The sequence below is a fragment of the Mauremys reevesii genome, linkage group 10, assembly GCF_016161935.1.
Source record: "Mauremys reevesii isolate NIE-2019 linkage group 10, ASM1616193v1, whole genome shotgun sequence".
In the NCBI taxonomy this organism is placed as follows: domain Eukaryota; kingdom Metazoa; phylum Chordata; order Testudines; family Geoemydidae; genus Mauremys; species Mauremys reevesii.
The window spans coordinates 122,511-143,384 of record NC_052632.1 but is presented as its reverse complement, the minus strand read 5'-3'; the positions used below and the strand labels follow the sequence as shown (position 1 = coordinate 143,384).

Genomic DNA, 20,874 nt, shown 5'->3' with positions numbered 1-20,874 from the left:
ATGAGGGCCCTGAAAGGGTTAAAATCTCTCAGGAACTGATCTGGGGTTGAATCATTTCCTTTTGCTGAGTCAGTGTGAAATAATGAGCTCCTTTTAGTTTGCTGGGAGCTTGTGCCAGGCTGGGCTGGTAACTGCAGTTGGGGTGAAATTGCCTTTTTTGGGCATTAACTCAGCTTCAGGGCCCCTCCCAGCTGCACTTGAAGTAAATTTTAGAAATTGAGATATTAGACTACAGTATAGAAGGAAAACAGTGAAAATCTTTAACCTGACTAGTACTGGCTAGTAAATGTGTATATCTTGGACTGACTGTATGATTGCCATGAGTAACAGTCACTTAGTTTCTTCTTGGATGGTGGGCTACTGTATGCATAGCTGACATTTTCCAGGCAACAGTACATGTGGAAGTTTTTAGAGAAGTCAAAAGCAAGGTGTGTTTTCATAGAGAAGAAAGAGAAATAGTTTTGTTACTATTCACTGCATGTGGCTGAAGCCCTGCAATGCTAAATGTGTGGGGGGTTTTCCAAAGCCATCCTAGTCCTCCGGATATGCTGTGGATTGACTTTTACTAGCAGAGATTGGAGTATGCAAAGTTGTTACCTTTATCAAAGTGGACTAGAAAAGTCCTCTTTCCCCTTCCACCTGGGCAGTTTCTCTCCTTCTGCCATTCTCCTGGGATCAGGTTGACTTTTAGCTGAAAGCTGCCTGTTTTAGACATGTTGCTCTCTTGAGTGAAAGGGACAGATATCCAGGTCATTGTGTGACCTGTCTCAAAGCTACAGAACTAAACTATGTTAATAGGGCAAATTCAGAGGATATTAGGAAATGCCTCTTTTGGAACTGACCCTCAAAACCCCTGTTTCACACTGTAGAGAGTGGCTCTTTATGCTGTATGGCTGTGGTGGACTTCGTGCTAGAGTTGAGCGTTTCCTGTATTCTGTACAGTGAGGGCTGAGGGACGTGCTTTCAGTTTTTAGTTATTAGCAACAGGAAGCAAATGGTGGGTGGGGAGAGACTATACTTGGCAGCTGCAAGGTCATTTGTTCTTCATGCATATGTTTTGGGTCTTCATTAAACTTCTACCCCTTTTCCCTCATCTCAGTCTCCTGCGCATAAACACAGCTGACTAGTTTTGTTCAGAGTCCAACCAGAACAGTTTAGTGTGTGTGATGAAGGCCCTATATATGATGGCTTGTTAAACAGGATTCCTACGCTTAGTTTAAAGTCTGTTTAAACGCACTTCCAGCCAAAGACCATTCTAACTCATTTTGGCCTCGCAATGTGGATGGGGAGAAACCAAGTTTGAATCCTGTTTAAGAACTCTTTTTACATGTTTTGTAGCCTCTTCGTAAATAGGCTAGAGCAGGGGTGGGCAAACTACGGCTCAGGGGCCGTATCCGGCCCTTCAGACGTTTTAATCCGGTCCTCAAGCGCCCGCCGGCAAGTGGGGTTGGGGGCTTGCCATGTTCCGGTTCTCCAGCCAGAGACGCCACACGGCTTCCAGAAGCCGTGGCATGTCCCCCCTCCGGCTCCTATGCATAGGTGTAACCAGGGGGCTCCGTGCACTGCTCCTGCCTCAAGCGCCATCCCAGCAGCTCCCATTGGCTGGGAACCACGGCCAGTGGGAGCTGCAGGGGTGGTGCCTGCGGACGGGGCAGTGTGCAGATCTGCCTGGCCGTGCCTCTGCGTAGGAGCTGGAGGGAGGACATGCCGCTGCTTTTGGAAGCTGCTTGAGGTAAGCAACACCAGGAGCCTACACGCCTGACCACCTTCCTTGCCCCAACCCCCTGCCCCAACCCTAATCCGCCTCCCACCCTCCTAACCACTTGGTCCCAGCCTGGAGCACCGTCTTGCACCCCCAACCCCACACCCCCAGCCGGACCCCTCATCTCCCCGCACCCTAACCCCCTGTCCCAGCCCAGAGCCCCCTCCCGCACCCTGATCTCCTAATTTCTGGCTCCACCCCAGAGCCCGCACTCCCAGCCGGAGTCCTCACCCCCTCCCGCACCCTAACCCCTAATTTCGTGAGCATTCATGGCCCGCCATACAATTTCCATACCTAGATGTGGCCCTCGGGCCAAAAAGTTTGCCCACCCCGGGCTAGAGTCTGTTTCCCTGATAGTATGGGAAGAAATGTCCTCTAAGTGGCTTTAGGCTGCTTGGTGCTAAATCAGTGGCCTATTGCTCTCATGTCCCTGATCTCTGCTTATTAAAGCTATGCACAATATTAGAATCTATCAGTTGCTTCCCCTTCCTCAGCAAATTTATCTTTGGAAATGAGACAATGGGAGAATAGGAGAACCTGCTTGAGTTATGGGTGTAGCAGCCTCTGCTGGTCACAGGAACACATGAAGTTTTAATTCTTGTGCTGTAGTCAAATGCAGAGCATCTGGAGAGGAATGTGGCTTTTTTTCGTCTGTGGCTGAAACTTAATGTGTGAACACTTGCTATGTGCGCAGTTTACTTCACAAGGCGCAATTATCTTAGATGCACAGCTGGAGATGAGCTTTTTTCCATTTTTCTTTAGGACACTCAGGATGAGACAGCTGTGCTGTGGCTGGATGAAATTCAGGATGGAATTCATCGATCCAACAGGGACACAGAGGAGGCACAGAAATGTAAGTTTCATATTAAGTGTTTCTATTAATCTTCATCATCAGACATCCTCAGACTTTCTAGAAGATGGTTCAGACATAGAACTTTCACTGTGTATATGTGAGAGAGAATGTGGAGTGCTCTGTTTCAAGTGGAGTCCATGTGCATAAGGCAATATGCAAGGTGAGGCCAGACTGTTAAGTTATTTTAATGATGTTATTTTTCCACATTATTATGTCACCTTCTGAATACATCCAAGCATCCAATTTGGTATTTTTTACCACTGCAGCACATTGGGCAAGTGTCTTTACCAAACCGCACACAATAATACCTACATCTTTTTCCTGAGGTTGCAATCAATTCGTTACTCATCTGTGTATTTGTGCATGCACGCACAATTTAAATGATTTCATCCAGTTCATATTACATTGTATTTGTCTATGGTAAATATAATCTGCCATTGTTTTGCCCTGTCACTCAGTTTTATTAGATGCTTCTGGAGTTCCTCAAATTTGCACTGATTTTTACTAACCTAAATAATTTTGTACATCAGCATTTTTCACCTGTGCGATTCACCACAGCTTTCAGATACCCTAAAAAAATCATGAACAGTAGGCCTAGCACTGGTTCATGGGCACCTCACTATTAACTTCCTTTCTGTCTCTAGAAACCATGGTTGATTCCTGCTCTTTGCTTCCTAACGCAGCTCTTTTTTTCAGTTCCTGACAGAATTTTTCCTCTTCCGTTGTGGTTTTAAGTTTCTTTGATGGCCTGTTATAGACTTTATCAAAAGCTTTTTGAAATTCTTTTCACCAGTTTCCTTTATTTGCCATTTTAACTCTCTGAAACAAGTGGGAGCCCTGCTAACTTCCATACCTTTAAATTTTCAAGATTTTTTCTTGCATTTTATGTATTATGATTTTTTATATTCTCACATTCTCTGTAACATTTATCATGTGAACCCACTAGCATCTTTTGTACTGAGGACGAAGGCAGAGTAGCTGAGCGTTTTATTTTCTCCAGGCTCCTGCCCTGCCCTCCCCTCCCCCGCTTTTAGTAGTAGTCTTACATTTTTCTTGATATTCTTTTTTAACCCCTGTCATGTTTTATAAAATATATTCTTATTCTTGTCTACTTTAATTTCTAATATTATAGTATCACAGTAATGACATTAAATGATTCCAAAACTACATGATCACCACACTTAGCCACATGCTTGAAGCAAGAACTCTGAAAGCTCAAAGTTCTATGCCATTGGTTCTAGAATGGAACATGGTGCATCTCCACTACAGTGAATCAACAGCTCTCTTCCTTTGTGCTTCTAACTGTCCTTCAGGGTTTGTAGTGCTTTAAACACAGGCCTACACTTTCCTTTGTCTCAAAGGTGAACATGCACTTCCATTTTGTGCATTTCCTCTTCTTTGTTTCCTTTTATGCCTTGTAGATGTTCAGAAAAGCAGCATCTTCAAATAGTGACCTAGCCAACACCAAGTTTAAGGCTGTATTATGGACACATCCTAAAGTCCTTCAAATATGGTAATGGATTTGCATGCTAATCCATTGCCTTGCTAATGTTCTTTGATGTCCATATTTGGCCATAGACTTTTCTCTGCAAATTCCATGTGAAAAGGTCCCTAGAATTTTATCTAGAATGGATTAAAAGCCATTAAATCAACCTGACCCTTTATTCCCATGGGTACCAACAGAAATCAACAAGGACAAGTGCAGAGTCCTGCACTTAGGACGGAAGAATGCCATGCACTGCTACAGACTAGGGACCGAATGGCTAGGCAGCAGTTCTGCAGAAAAGGACCTAGGGGTTACAGTGAACGAGAAGCTGGATATGAGTCAACAGTGTGTGCCCTTGTTGCCAAGAAGGCTAACGGCATTTTGGGCTGTATAAGTAGGGGCATTGCCAGCAGATTGAGGGACGTGATCATTCCCCTCTATTCGACATTGGTGGCGCCTCATCTGGAGTACTGTGTCCAGTTTTGGGCCCCACACTACAAGAAGGATGTGGAAAAACTGGAAAGAGTCCAGCAGAGGACAACAAAAATGATTAGGGGGCTGGAGCACATGACTTATGAGGAGAGGCCGAGGGAACTGGGATTGTTTAGTCTGCAGAAGAGAAGAATGAGGGGGGATTTGATAGCTGCTTTCAACTACCTGAAAGGGGGTTCCAAAGAGGATGGATCTAGACTGTTCTCAGTGGTAGCAGATGACAGAACAAGGAGTAATGGTCTCAAGTTGCAGTGGGGGAGGTTTAGGTTGGACATTAGGAAAACCTTTTTCACTAGGAGGGTGGTGAAGCACTGGAATGGGTTACCTAGGGAGGTGGTGGAATCTCCTTCCTTAGAGGTTTTAAGGTCAGGCTTGACAAAGCCCTAGCTGGGATGATTTAGTTGGGGATTGGTCCTGCTTTGAGCATGGGGTTGGACTAGAGGACCTCCTGAGGTCCCTTCCAACCCTGATGTTCTGTGATTCTAATAGGTTGTGCTGCCTCCATGAAAACATGTCTAAATGGACAGTTTGTCAGGGCAGCTATTTGAAGGTCTTGTCAAGGAACATCCAGTCTGAGAAGAGATGGTTTCTGCTGCCAACTTCCAATCAGTTTCTGTCAAACTGTAGATCTGTAGGGTATCTACAAGGAATCCTCTATACACCTTTTACAAAGCATTGCTGCTTGAACTTGGCCTGTTTTGGGCAAGGACTGATTCATGTGGGGCTTTCTGTACACTAAATATTGACCCATCCTCCTCAGTCTTCACTTGCAATCTCATCCCCAGTGGTATTATTCACAGACTGGGACCTCTCCTGGTGAACTGAGAGAGAGAAGGCTAGGATGCTGGGTGAAGTAGTGATTGCTCCAAGTGGAAAGGGCAGGGTGGAGTGGAAGTAAAACATCTGACCATGGTGATGTGCTCTGTTGAAGACACTTGATTCCTAAGGATGTGCACCTAATGTCCCTTTTCTGCCACCCTCACAGAAACATTCAAAGTTGCTTTTCTATTAATCTGTTCTGTGTTTGGTGTGGACCACTGAGCCCCTGCATGCCAAGGTAACCCTCTCTTTTGTGTATTATCCAAGTTTCATTAGGAATTCTGGCCATTAATGAAGCAGTGGTCCATGGTGATGTGGGCCAGACTCTCAGTGCCCTGCGCTCACCTGATGTTGGACTGTATGGAGTCACTCCAGAGTGTGATGAGACATACCAGCATGACCTGGCAGAAGCCAAGAGAGAGAAATTGGCAGCAGGTGAACTGTGGGGGTTGTACAACTGAATTTTAAATGGTAAACTGGCGAGGAGAAAATAGATGAATCTGTGATGGTGGAATGGAAAGCAGAGGCCAGGGAAGAAATTTGTCTGGAAAGGAGTCTAGGGTTGTGCGGTGGGGATGGGGGACTTCTTTTTAACATTTAGAAAATATACTTTTACTTCAATGTTTGGTAGAATGTTCTCTACTTCAGGAGCATGTTATGGTAGGTAGCTCAGTAAGGTCTTGGGGGAATGTGACATCTGCTTTTCTAGCTGCAGTGAACATATAGTTGAAAGTAGTTGTACTGATGATTGCTTAATTAACATTATCTGCGTGCTGGGAGGCTGTGCTTCCCCTTCAGTTCTTGTGCTTCAATTTCTGCTCATAGGAGACAATGGCAGTGAGTGGGTGAAGCACTGGGTGAAAGGAGGCTATTATTATTACCATAACCTGCGAACCAGAGAAGGACGTTGGGATGAACCCTCAGGATTTGTGCAGAATAATACCCAGCTCTCCCGGGAGGAGATACAGGTAGTAGGATAACGTGCTCATTGTCTCCCTGAAAAGAGCAAATTCTTTGTAGTTGTCACCTGAGTAATTCTCCCCAGTATTATCCTAAGAGTTAAAGCTTAAGTCCAAATAGAATTATTGGCTAAAAGATAATGCTGTTTAAAAATAACTAAAACAAATAATTTTCTGCCACATCTTCCTCTCATTTGTGCCTTTTTGGTGTGCCTCCATGCCCTTTTGCTTTTGCCATTATGCTATACATATGCTTTGCACCCTTCCTACTGGGGGGGGGTTGCAGATTTTTATAGACGATGTGTTTCACCTTGGCTCCGTGTTTCAGGAAATTCCTTCTCTCAGCAGAAAATATATAGAGGAGCCACTTCAACAAATTCACCATAACTTTGAGCTCAGGATCATGATCCCAATGTATGTAGAAGGATAATTTTAGGATATTTTGTGCATGATATAGCAAGTTAATTTACCATCTTGATTTTTGTCTCCACTGCCTCTTCCTCTATAACACTAATTCAGAGCTCTATCTCTGGAGTCACTGCTGCGTACAACAGAGAGCAGCTCTGGCTTGCTAATGAGAACCTGATTACCAGGCTTCAGGCTTGCTGCCGTGGGTACCTTGTTCGCCAGGAATTCAACTCCAGAATGAATTTCTTGAAGAAGCAAGTCCCTGCAATCACTTGTATCCAGGTAGTGAAGTCTTATGTCTCTGTCTATGGATGACTTCTTCTGTATCCATTCTACGTATACTGTGATACTATTATTATTTATTTATGTGAATTATAGTAGTGCCTAGAAACCAGTCTCATTGTTCTAGGTGTTACAAACATCTAATAGAAAGACAGCCCCTGCCCTGAAGAGTTTATGTTGCTTATCCATTTTCATGTGAAACTAGCAAATTCCTCCTCAGGCAGAACTGCAGGGAGAGGAATGTATCAGAGAAGACCTTCTAGTGGTTTATTGTTTGGTCAGCCATTGATGTTTGTTTTGGGGACAGGCATATGCCAGGTGCTTTGTGTTGAAGAATTTATCTCATGAACTGCTCAGTAATGTACACTGGGGCTGCACTATATCTGAAGTATATTAGAGCTGTTGAATCAGCTCCATCTCTTGTGGGCCTTCTGTCCCTTCAGTGGGGATGCACTCTGACATAATTGTGTCCTGGGACCTGTTTTCTATCTCTGAAGGAATGTGCTTGTTCCATTTTTTATTAGCTTATTTCAAGCTGGTGATATCTGGAAAGTGACTTTCTTAGAAGTTGTGAGTGGACAAGTGGGGGAACTGCACCAGAAATCAAGGGAAGGTTTGTGAATACTGGGTGGCAGCATCAGACCTACCAGCGTAGGGATAGCAGAAAGTCTGAGAGAGTAAATTGTACGCATACATTTTATAAAATCCCAACATGGACCTGATTGTCTCATGAAGACAACCCCTGTCATTGGAAAAGGGGAAAGAGTTGAGGGCAGGGAAGGTAGCCTGATTGGCAGGAGAAGAAGACGGAGGAAGTCTTAGGGTATGTCTATACTAAAAAATAAAGTCAACCTATATTAGGTTGGCTTCATTGTTGATAAATTCAAAGTAATGCACATTGGAAAACATAATCCCAACCATACATATAAAATGATGGGGTCTAAATTGGCTGTTACCACTTAGGAAAGAGATCTTGGAGTCATTGTGGATAGTTCTCTGAAAACATCCACTCAATGTGCAGCAGCAGTCAAAAAAGCGAACAGAATGTTGGGAATCATTAAGAACAGGATAGGTAAGAAGACAGATAATATGATATTGCCTCTATATAAATCCATGATCATAGAATCATAGAATAGCAGGGTTGGAAGGGACCTCAGGAGGTCATCTAATCCAACCCCCTGCTCAAAGCAGGACCAATCCCCAACTAAATCATCCCAACCAGGGCTTTGTCAAGCCTGACCTTAAAAACCTCTAAGGAAGAAGATTCCACCACCTCCCTAGGTAACCCATTCCAGTGCTTCACCACCCTCCTAGTGAAAAAGTTTTTCCTAATATCCAACCTAAACCTCCCCCACTGCAACTTGAGACCCTTACTCCTTGTTCTGTCATCAGGTACCAGCTGATGTAAGTAGCAGTGTGTGTATAGACGCTTTGTTGCCCTAACTACACTGACATAAGCCCTAGCCTCTCATGGAAGTAGAGTTATTATGTTGGGGTAGTAGGCCACATACATAGTCAGGACAAGGCTGTAGTGTACACACTGACATAATTAAGTCGATGTAAGCTGCCTTACGTCGATCTGTGTAGTATAGATCAGGCCTTAGAAACTGGCTTCACCTACCTTGGTAGCTGGCCAAATCTGGAGACTCAGTAAGGAGATTGGGGAAGCAGAGAGCAGACACACAAGCAGGAGATCTGCGAAAAACTGGGAGCTAGGGAAGACTGGTCAGGACTCTTATATGGAGTGTCCTTTCTCCTATTACCTGTTGTAATCCTTCTGTCTGTGAAGCTGATACAACTTGCCCTCTTGTGCTATTTAATTGCAATGTAGATGTTTGAGCTCAGGCTGGACCCTCTGAGGTGGGAGGGTCCCAGAGCTCGACCTGCAGCCTGAGCCCAAATGTCTACACTGCAGTTACATAGCCCCTCAGCCCAAGCCCTATGAGCCTGAGTAAGCTGGCACAGGCCAGCTCCGGCTGTCTAACTGCATTGTAGATGTACCCATAGTGCATCTAACATTTTTCATATATATTAAAAAAAAACCCACCAAATTATGAATCCTCAATTTTACACTTGGACAAAGGCAAACTTGGGAAGATGAATAGCACGGGAGTATTAAGAATGGTAATGCTTTGCAAAGTAAATTTGTGTATGTGTGCATTGTCTGGTTTCAGTCTCAATGGCGTGGCTACAAGCAGCGGAAGGAATACCAAGATCGCTTGGAGTACCTGCGAGCACACAAGGACGAAGTAGTGAAGGTACAGTTTCCTTGGAAGTGTGTCTACTCATAGTCATAGAAATTAGAGATGGAAAAGAACTTTTAGGTCATGTAGTCTATTCTCAGGAGCCAGGACAGAATCATTTCAGTATCATGGATTATGTACTGTTTCTAGTTCTTTGTCCAGTGTGGTTTTAAAAATAACCCGGGCTTCTTCCTCTTTTCCTGATAGAAAATTCCACTGCCTCACTGATCCCATGGTCAGAAAGTTTTTTCTGATGTTCATTCTAAATCCTCTAACTTTACCCCAGTCTCCTAATTATATCCCCTCCTTGTGTATGATCCTAAATAATCCCTCTCCCTTCCTGGCATTTATATCCTTCAAATATTTATACAATGTTAGGATTTGCTTCTCTCCTTCCTCATCTGTAATTTAGCAAAAATTTACATATTTAGCATCAATTCCTCCAGCTCTCTGATAATTTTTGTTGCATTTCTATAAATTCCTGCTAATTCCTCAATGTCTTTGTGGCAATAAGGTTGTTGTGGGACCCTGTAATGAGGAAAGAGTTTATCTCTATCTGAGTGTCTCATTACTACTTCACAGATTCAGTCAATGACCAGGATGTATCAAGCCAGAAAGCGGTACAGAGATCGTCTGCAGTATTTCAGAGACCATGTAAGAGTCTCTCTGCTACACTAGTTTTAATATTTATTTTCTGTATTACACTATGAATGAAATGATGTGGGATTTTTTTTTTCCTCCTAGATAAATGACATTGTAAAAATCCAGGCCTTTATTCGTGCAAATAAAGCACGGGATGACTACAAAACTCTCAGTAAGTATTGCCAAGGGAATGAGGCTTATATACCTGAAGAGTCAATATTTCCATGGCACATTGCTAATGTAGTCTGTATCACTGTAGACCATTTAGAAGAGTAGTAGTATGGGAGGTATTTGAGGTGGTATTGGTAGGGGAGAGTGTAAGGTTGGGGAACACTGTGGGTGAGAAATTTTAAATCCAGACATCACTGTAGCTACTGATGGGTAGAACTACAGCTTCTCAATTAACCTGCATCACAAATTGGCCTAGATTTGATATTTGTGTGACTCTTTCATTTGTTGCTGATTATGCTCATGTTTTGTCCAAAAATAAGTAATTCCAAATCTTGCTAGAAGCTGTTTATATTGTGTGGTGCTAAATTTGTCAGGTGATAAACAGATACTTCATATGCTGTTAAAATGTGTATTCATTGATTTCTCTTGCTCTTTGCCTGATACTTCATTTCCTTTTAGTCAGTGCTGAAGACCCACCTATGGCTGTAGTCCGGAAATTTGTCCACTTACTGGATCAGAGTGACCAAGATTTTCAGGAAGAGCTTGACCTAATGAAGCTGCGTGAGGAGGTTGTGACCCTAATTCGATCCAATCAGCAACTGGAAAATGACCTCAATCTGATGGACATCAAAATTGGACTGCTTGTGAAAAACAAAATCACATTGCAGGTATGAAGCACGCTAATAGGGAAAGCCAAAGTACAGAGTCAGGCATATAGACCAGATAGTGGAGAGAACCAGCCTCCCCCAGCTCTTAGCTGTTCTAGACAGCTCTACTAATTGAACAGTCAGTCCCACTGTGGGGAAGGAAGTGCATGTGAAACAGAGGGCCTCTGTGTGATAGTCAAGGCAAGTGGAAGTTGATGGGGATTCAGAAGGACAAGTGAGTGGTTGTAGCACAGCTGAAAGAAGGAAAGGAAAGAAAAGAAATGCTCCAGAGATAGCCAAGCAAGAAGAAAGAGATGATGTGGGGGGCCTTCTGAGGTGGCTGCCTGAGAGAGAGGTTTGTTATAGAAGGTGCTGATTGTTCAAAGCAAAAATATTACTGCTGTTCCCTTTGATGCCATAGTCTCTTAAATAATAATGTGCCCAGCACAGTATAGAACAGAGACATAGTCACTGCCCCAGTAGCATACAGTCTAAATCAGGCAAAATCACTTTGCACTGTGTACCAGACACATGATAAGCCAAGGGAAGGTTGTACTGTAAATTGTGGCAAGTATCCTAGGAGGTTTGTTGTTGAAATGTTTCACAGAGAGGATAGAATTGTCTAGAGACAACGGAATGACTAGAACTCCTGAATTCTAATCTGGATCTGGTTTGCTGAGGGGCTTTGGCAAACTTGCTTAATAGCTCAGTGGTTTGAGCATTGGTCTGCTAAACCCATGGTTATGAGCTCAATCCTTGAGGGGGCCATTTAGGGAACTGGGGTAAAAATCTTTCGGAGGATTGGTCCTGCTTTGAGCAGGGGGTTGGACTAGATGATCTCCTGAGGTCCCTTCCAACCTTGATATTCTATTATTCTGATTCTCTGTGCCTCAGTGTCCCCATCTCTAAAATGGTTATAACAGTAATACATACATACATGCATTACAGAAGTAAGAATGTTAGGGAATTCAGCCCCTTAACTCCGGCAAGTAAGCAAAATACTTTTATTTTAATTTAAAAAATGCACACATCTACTATCTTGGGCACTGTAACGGGTTGGGGACTCACCACCTGGCACCTCCTGCTGGTGACTCTGGGAATTAGCTCTGTCCAGTGGAGCGCCCCCTCCTAGTGGTGTCCCGTCCGTCCTCTTGCCCTCTGTTGGCGTCTCTGGGCCCGCGTTGCTCCATGCTCGGCAGCGTCCTCTTTGAGGCCACTGCCCTCCAGCAGTGCCCCTTAGTCCATCTGCACCCCGTTCCGGGGGTCGGTGATCAGCAGTCCTACATCCCAGCCACCATGTCCAACCGCCCTCTGAGTCCAATCCCTCTTGTCAGGGATCTGGCGTAGTATAATGGCCGCTCCCTACGGCCAATTGCTGGTGTACTGCAAGGGGTGAAGGAGGGGACCCAGGCCCGCCCTCTACTCTGGGTCCTGGCCCAGGGACCCTCTGGCGGCAGCCTTGCTGTCCTCCTCCTCTCCCCTCCACTGTCTGTTTCCCTGGGCCGCTTCCCCTATGGCCCCTTGCACCCGCTAGGCCCTTCCCTTCAGGGCCTGCAGCCTGGCAGGCTGTGGGCTAGAGCTCCCTAGCCTCCCCGAGCCTGGCCAGCACTGCGCTGTCCGCGGTGCTAGTCTCCCACCCTTGGAGACTGACCTTCTCCTCTCGAAGGCCTGAGACAGACTGCCTACTCCCTTCCTGGGCAGCCTTCTTATAGGGCTGAGCATGGCCCTGATTGTCTGTCTCCAAACTGGGCCCTGATTGGCTCCCTGTCTGCGCAGGCACCCTGGCCTGCCACAGCCCACACTCTCAGGGAGTGGGGCAGTGCGCCCCACTACAGGCACATTCACAGGTATTGTAAAAGCAGCAGCAGCTGGAGCCAAAGTCTAAAGGTGATAACTCCTACTCAATCCCACCATCTTTCCCTCTACCCCCACACGGAGGTCTCCCACCATCCCCATCATCATCCTCATTATGGCAAATCCCAAAGAGACATGACCTTTCAAATAGTGCATCAATCTCTGGCAAGATGCTTAAAGTGTTCTGGTTGTATACTCAGTTCGTCCAGCACTGGCAATCTTACTGCGCCACTGAAGCTTTTGACACTCACATGATCGCTAGTCACATAGTAACATTCTTTGCTACAGATGCTTAAGAAGTCATTGGTCTTCTGTTCTAATAATATGTCTGTATCAAGAAGGCTGCCAAAACTGAACCAGAGCTGACTGGAGATGGTTACTAGGTCCAGTTTTTAATAGCCTTGTTTATGAGATGTGACATGGATCAGCTGATGAAGATGACAAGAATGACAAATGTCAATCTGGGATTCTTCATCTTTCCTTAGCACCCATATGTCACTTCCATACAATAGAGGGAGTATGACTGTGGTTTTATAGATCCACAGCTTTGTAGCAAGCTTGATGTTACAACATCCTCATCGATTCATAGACTTTAAGGTCAGAAGAGACCATCATGATCATCTAGTCTGACCTCCTGCATGTTGCAGGCCATAGAACCTCGCCCACCCACTCCTGAAATACATCCTAACCTCTGGCTGAGTTACTGAAATCCTCAAAACATGGTTTAAAGACTTCAAGTTACAGAGAATCCACCATTTACTCTAGTTTAAACCTGCAAGTGACCTGTGCCCCATGATGCACAAGAAGGCGAACCCCCTCACTCCCAAGGATCTCTGCCAATCTGACCCCGGGGGAAAATTACTTTCTGACCCCAAATATGACCCTGAGCATTTCGGCAAGACCCACCAGCAAGAAACTGGGAAAGAATTCTCTGTTGTAACTCAGAGCCCTTCTCATCTAATGTCCCATCACCAGCTGTTGGGGATATTTTGCTACTAACAGTGACAGATTGGCTACATGCCATTGTAGGCAGTCTCATCATACTGCCCCTACATAAACTTACCAAGCTCAGGAGACTGCTGAATGACCTGACACATGGCAGCAGCTGTTGTTATACAAGCTCCTAAATCTTTCCAGCACTCTCTGTGATGCTGGCCAAATATTTAACAGCTGACACTGTGTCAGTGTCTCATTGGGGCAGGTTAATACTGAGGTGGTGGTTGCTTTGATGGTAATGGCTGGGGATTTAGTTTTGTCTGAATTAATAACCAGACCAATGCACGCTGCACTGACAGTTGCCTCCTCAAGCTTATCTATCAACTAGTTCATGCCGATAATGAACAGTGGTGACAGAACAAAGCCTTGATGAACTCACATCGAGATAGGAAACCATGCCATATATCTGCCATTGACTCTAATGCAGCTTTCCAGTCCTTTATAGAGCTCTTCTATCCCTGTCTTCCAGGGACGTTGAGTCACCTCATTAGATTCCATAGACTTGTTCAGTGCACTTGAATAAAAGGGCTGGTGAAGTCTATAACAAGTGCTGTGCATGGCATATTAAATTCAACCATCTACTGAAAAAGCTGTCCCAAGATAAAGACCTGGTTGATAGTAGAATGACCAGTCTTAAAGCCGCACTGGGTACCCCAGCCTTTGCCATGAAGTACATCGTTGATTGGAGATATTAATATTGGAAGCAAAGTAACAGAATGCCAGATGGTCTAGAAGAGCCTTTGCAGCGACAGAGGGTAATGTTAGAACCCATCATGTCTTCCCAGACTGCAGCTTATGGAGAAGGTGGCTCCTGTCCCTTCTCAAATGGAAGAGGGGCTGCAGGTGACAGACAATTGAGGAGCATCTTGAAATGATCTTCCCATTGATACAACTGATACTACAGGCTCTGGCCAATGTTGCTGTCCTGATTCTTACTAATCAAGATGGTACCATCTTCTACTGCAAACACTGTAAAGTTAACTAGAGTGTGCTGAGATGGTGCCTGGTGGCAGCCTGTTCTAAATTGACTGCCTAAGACAACTACCAGGGTCCCTTATCTTATTATACAATGACTTGATGGCATTCCAAAGTCAAACCCATTGAGCCTTTAGAACATAAGAACATAAGAAAGGAGGTCCATCTAGCCCAGTATCTGTCAACAGGCAATGATCAAATGATCTCTCTCCTGCCATCCATCTCCATCCTCTAAGAACTTCCTTTATTTGTTTTAAACCTGCTGCCTATTAATTTCATTTCACTTTCTCAACATCACTCATGATTTTATATACCTCTATCATGTCCCCCCTTAGTCTTCTCTTTTCCAAACTGAAGAGTCCTAGCCTCTTTAATCTTTCCTCATATGGGACCTTCTCTAAACCCCTAATCATTTTAGTTGCTCTTTTCTGAACCTTTTCTAGTGCTAGAATATCTTTTTTGAGTGAGAGACCACATCTGTACACAGTTATAAGGGCAATAATATATTCTCAGTCTTATTCTCTATCCCTTTAATGATTCCTAACATCCTGTTTGCTTTTTTGACCGCCTCTGCACACTGCGTGGACATCTTCAGAGAACTATCCACGATAACTCCAAGATCTTTTCCTGACTCGTTGTAGCTAAATTAGCCCCCATCATGTTGTATGTATAGTTGGGGTTATTTTTTCCAATGTGCATTACTTTACATTTATCCACATTAAATTTCATTTGCCATTTTGTTGCCCAATCACTTAGTTTTGTGAGATCTTTTGAAGTTCTTCACAATCTGCTTTGGTCTTAACTATCTTGAGCAGTTTAGTATCATCTGCAAACTTTGCCACCTCACTGTTTACCCCTTTCTCCAGATCATTTATGAATAAATTGAATAGGATTGGTCCTAGGACTGACCCTTGGGGAACACCACTAGTTACCCCTCTCCATTCTGAGAATTTACCATTAATTCCTACCCTTTGTTCCCTGTCCTTTAACCAGTTCTCAATCCATGAAAGGACCTTTCCTTTTATCCCATGACAGCTTAATTTACGTAAGAGCCTTTGGTGAGGACCTTGTCAAAGGCTTTCTGGAAATCTAAGTACACTATGTCCACGGATCCCCCTTGTCCACATGTTTGTTGACCCCTTCAAAGAACTCTAATAGATTAGTAAGACACGATTTCCCTTTACAGAAACCATGTTGACTATTGCTCAAGAGTTTATGTTTTTCTATGTGTCTGACAATTTTATTCTTTACTATTGTTTCAACTAATTTGCCCGGTACCGACGTTAGACTTACCGGTCTGTAATTGCCGGATCACCCCTAGAGCCCTTTTTAAATATTGGCGTTACATTAGCTAACTTCCAGTCATTGGGTACGAAGCCGATTTAAAGGACAGTTTACAAACCTTAGTTAATAGTTCCACAACTTCACATTTGAGTTCTTTCAGAACTCTTGGGTGAATGCCATCTGGTCCCAGTGACTTGTTAATGTTGAGTTTATCAATTAATTCCAAAACCTCCTCTACTGATACTTCAATCTGTGACAGTTCCTCAGATTTGTCACCTACAAAAGCCAGCTCAGGTTTGGGAATCTCCTAACATCCTCAGCCGTGAAGACTGAGGCAAAGAATCCATTTAGTTTCTCCGCAATGACTTTATCATCTTTAAGCGCTCCTTTGTATTTTCATCATCAAGGGCCCCACTGGTTGTTTAGCAGGCTTCCTGCTTCTGATGTACTTAAAAAACATTTTGTTATTACCTTTGGAGTTTTTGGCTAGCCGTTCTTCAAACTCCTCTTTGGCTTTTCTTATTACACTCTTGCACTTAAGTTGGCAGCGTTTGTGCTCCTTTCTATTTGCCTCACTAGGATTTGACTTCCACTTTTTAAAGGAAGTCTTTTTATCTTTCACTGCTTCTTTTACATGGTGGTTAAGCCACGGTGGCTCTTTTTTAGTTCTTTTACAGTTTTTCTTAATTTGGGGTATACATTGAAGTTGGGCCTCTATTATGGTGTCTTTAAAAAGGGCCCACGCAACTTGCAGGGATTTCACTTTAGTCAATGTACCTTTTAACTTTTGTCTAACTAACCCCCTCATTTTTGTATAGTTCCCCCTTTTGAAATTAAAGGCCACAGTGGTGGGCAGTTGGGATGTTCTTCCCACCACAGGGATGTTGAATGCTATTGTATTATGGTCACTATTTCCAAGCGGTCCTGCTATAGTTACCTCTTGGACCAGCTCCTGCGCTCCACTCAGGATTAAATCTAGAGTCGCCTCGCCCCTTGTGGGTTCCCATACCAGCTGCTCCATGAAGCAGTCATTTAAAGTATCGAGAAATTTTATCTCTGCATTTCGTCCTGAAGTGAAATGTTCCCAGTCAATATGGGGATAATTGAAATCCCCCACTATTATTGGGTTCTTAATTTTGATAGCCTCTCTAATTTCCCTTAGCATTTCATCATCACTATTACTGTCCTGGTCAGGTGGTCGATAATAGATCCCTAATGTTATATTTTTACTAGAGCATGAAATTTCTATCCATAGAGACTCTATGGAACCTGTGGATTCGCTTAAGATTTTTACTTCATTTGAATCTACACTTTCTTTAACATATAGTGCCACTCCTCCCCCTGCACGGCCTGTTCTGTCCTTCTGATATATTTTGTACCCGGAATGATTGTGTCCCATTGATTGCTCTCAGTCCACCAGGTTTCTGTGATGCCTATTATATCAATATCCTCCTTTATCACAAGGCACTCTAGTTCACCCATCTTATTATTTAGACTTCTGGCATTTGTGTACAAGCACTTTAAAAACTTGTCCCTGTTTATTAGCCTGCCTTTTCTGATGTGCCAGATTCTTTTTATGTGACTGTTCATCATCTGATCCGGCCCTTACATTATATTTCTCATTCCTCTGCTCCTGACTATAACCTGGAGATTCTCTATCATCAGACTCTCCCTAAGAGAAGTCTGTGTCCGATCCACACGTTTCTCTGCAGCAGTCGGCTTCCCCCATCACCTAGTTTAAAAACTGCTCTACAACCTTTTTAATGTTTAGCGCCAGCAGTCTGGTTCCACTTTGGTTTAGGTGGAGCCCATCTCTCCTGTATAGGCTCCTCCCATCCCAGAAGTTTCCCCAGTTCCTAATGAGCGTGAACCCTCCTCTCTACACCATCGTCTCATCCACGCATTGAGACTCTGAAGCTCTGCCTGCCTACCTGGCCCTGCGCGTGGAACTGGGAGCATTTCTGAAAATGCCACCATAGAGGTCCTGGATTTCAGTCTCTTCCTAGCAGCCTAAATTTGGCTTCCAGGACATCTCTCCTACCCTTCCCTATGTCATTGGTACCTACATGTACCACGACCACCGGCTCCTCCCCAGCACTACACATAAGTCTATCTAGATGCCTCGAGAGATCCGCAACCTTCGCACCAGGCAGGCAAGTCACCATACGGTTCTCCCGGTCATCATAGACCCAGCTATCTACATTTCTAATAATCGAATCTCCCATTACTAACACCTGCCTTTTCCTAGAAACTGGAGTTCCCTCCCCCGGAGAGGCAACCTCAGTGCGAGAGGCAACCCCAGCACCATCTGGAAGGAGGGTCCCAACTACGGGAAGGTTTCCCTCTGCTCCCATTGACTGCTCTACTTCCTGGGCCCTTCTTCCTCCTCAACAGCACAGGTGCTGTCTAAGCGGAGGTGGGACAATTCTACAGTGTCCCGGAAAGCCTCATCAACATACCTCTCTGCCTCTCTCAGCTCCTCCAGTTCCGCCACCCTGGCCTCCAAAATCCGTACATGGTCTCTGAGGGCCAGGAGCTCCTTGCACCGACTGCACACATACGCAACCCGCCCACAGGGCAGGTACTCATACATGCTACACTCAGTGCAATAAACTGGATAGCCCCACTCTGCTGCTGGGCTTCTGCCTGCATTGTCTCCTAGTTAGTGAAAGGCTGGTTTACAGAAAGTAGTTTTGGAATGTAGTTTGGTTTATAGGTTTTAGGATTTTAGGGGCTACAGGGAAGGGGTTATGGCAGCGAGGGTTCCACTCCTTCCCACTCCCCTTCTAAACTCCCTTGCGAAACTCCCTGTTAGCAGCCCCTGTTCGCAAAGCTCCCAGGTCGCTTGTGCGCGGCTTTATAAAGCCCTGGCCTGGCCTGAGTGAATGCCCCGCCCACTGATTAAGGCTCAGCCAATTACCAGAGGCTTCGAGCTTTCAAACCTGCCTCCAACTGCCAGCCAGAGCACACGGTCCCTCAAACAACCAAACAAACAAACAGACTGACAAACACAAGCTCAGCACACAGCAAGTAACCCCCAAACACAAACAAACACACACTACAGACAGTCACTTACCCCACAGATGCTGTATTAGCTCCTCCTTCACCTGGAGAACTCCCTGGCGAAACTCCCTGTTAGCAGCCCCTGTTCGCAAAGCTTTGCTTTTGCTCTCAACAACTTGTCTTTGAAGACTCAAATTGCAGCCTTGGGGTTCCCCTCCCCCTTAACTCCAACTGCTAGGAGCATCTCCTCACTCATCCATGGATGAAATTTGGAGGGTTGAGGCCCCAGCACTGAGCTGGCAGCGGTCAGCACTGATGATTTGAAACAAAGCCATTCCTCATCAGATGACAGACAGAATGAGACTTCAGTCTCTAATGCTTAAGCAGTTCAGAAGAGAAAGCTGTGTGATAGCTTGGTTGTAATATGAGTCTTTAATTAAATCAGACAAATTTAGGCTCATTAAGTTGGCAGTCTTCTAAATCAGAGGTGCACTTTTATCAGCAGAAGTTGATTGTCAGTGTCCTGTTCAATACCTTTGCAAACTCATACATCTATGACTGTTGACCGATAACAGTTAATGAAAACACCATCAATAACAGCCCTAGTGAAAACATATGAGCAGTACCAGATCGGCTTATGACTCTCTGAGTGATGGAAGAGTCAATCACCGTGTCATTGGCAATCGCTAATTCCAGTATTTGCTGTCCATTCCTGTTCTTCTGCCTAATATCAAATTTCCTGAGAGTATTGGCCCAGGTGTCATTATCCTTTCCTACCTCTGCATTAAAATCACCCAGGATCATGACAACATCTCTTCTCAGAGTTTCATTAAGGATTGAGTGTAGTTACTGGGACAAATTGTCTGCAGTCGCATTGTTGGCCTTGGTGTTGATGGGACCATACACTGTGATAATAGTAAGATTCCAGTAGCTGATACAGAAGGAGACTCTGATAGTCATTCATTAATCACCCATCAGCCCTGCAATGCCCATCGGGCATTGGGTGAAAGTATAACAGCCACCTACTTCTGGAGCAACCCATCAGGGCAGCCTGAGAATAAAAACATATAGTCTTTGCTTTCATTTCATCAGTTCCTGGCCAGCGCACTTCAGATAAAGCTCAGATATCAATGTTCAGGCTTTTCAACTGCTTAATGAGGAGAACGGCTTTAGTTGTTTCAGAGAATGTTTGAACGTTATGGGCACCAATTTTACCTTTGCCGCCAACAAAGAGGATACCAGAATGGCCCTTTTGCAAGGTTTCATTGGTCCTTTTGGCTTCAGTGGAAGAGAAAAACACTTGGCTGCTTCAGCTGCAAGGACAATTGACCAGATTGTTGCCAGTACTCAGCTTCAGTATAAACACCTTCACAATGTGAGCTTACCATCCCTGACCACCCAGCTGCTCATCTCACCCCTTGTACAAAGGAAAGCCTAGGAGAAGAGACAACATGACCTAAAGGGTCAACACATTAGTGCTATGTTTAACTCATGGGGCAGCACATTCTACAGTGGAAGGCTCATCAGTCAGAATTCCCTGCCTCCTATCCCTTTTGTGATTAAATCAGGGGCTTGTTAGCTTGAATACTTCTGACTTATCTCATCTGGCATAGTATTGCATGGAGAGGGGTGGTTTCTGGGGTAATAAAGATCACCAACCTGTTTAAAGTTTTATTGGTTAGAGCCAACACCTCATATGGCACTCAAAAATAAATGGGAAGAGAGGGCAAATCAAAGCACAGATGTAATGTGCTGTATGAGTGAGGTTCTTTGACAGACTATCTACAGCATTCTGCAATAGTTGAAGTTCTGAACAGTTTTAAGATGTAGCCCCCTGTGGAGAGCATGACAATAATCCAGTCTGAGTGACAGAGGTCTGGATCATTATGGCCAGGTCCTGCCTTGAAGGAGGCTGAAACCTTGGCCAAGTGTCAGTGATAGAAAGTGCCCTTGTCCACTCAGAACTATGCTGGGGGGATACCCTCCCTCATATTCTGG

General features: G+C 44.5%; 1 protein-coding gene across 6 annotated transcripts in view; it reads left to right on the top strand.

Annotated features, from left to right (window-relative positions):
• The window catches only part of IQGAP1 (IQ motif containing GTPase activating protein 1), a 206,228-nt gene that overhangs the window by 119,144 nt on the left and 66,210 nt on the right, over positions 1-20,874 (top strand). For all 6 annotated transcript variants that reach the window (XM_039492768.1, XM_039492767.1, XM_039492766.1 and 3 more), the window contains 8 exons: positions 2,525-2,615; positions 5,680-5,847; positions 6,238-6,380; positions 6,891-7,061; positions 9,236-9,319; positions 9,887-9,958; positions 10,049-10,118; positions 10,577-10,785. In XM_039492768.1, coding sequence (XP_039348702.1) covers positions 2,525-2,615; positions 5,680-5,847; positions 6,238-6,380; positions 6,891-7,061; positions 9,236-9,319; positions 9,887-9,958; positions 10,049-10,118; positions 10,577-10,785 — 1,008 coding nt within the window. The remainder of the gene's footprint in view (positions 1-2,524; positions 2,616-5,679; positions 5,848-6,237; positions 6,381-6,890; positions 7,062-9,235; positions 9,320-9,886; positions 9,959-10,048; positions 10,119-10,576; positions 10,786-20,874) is intronic.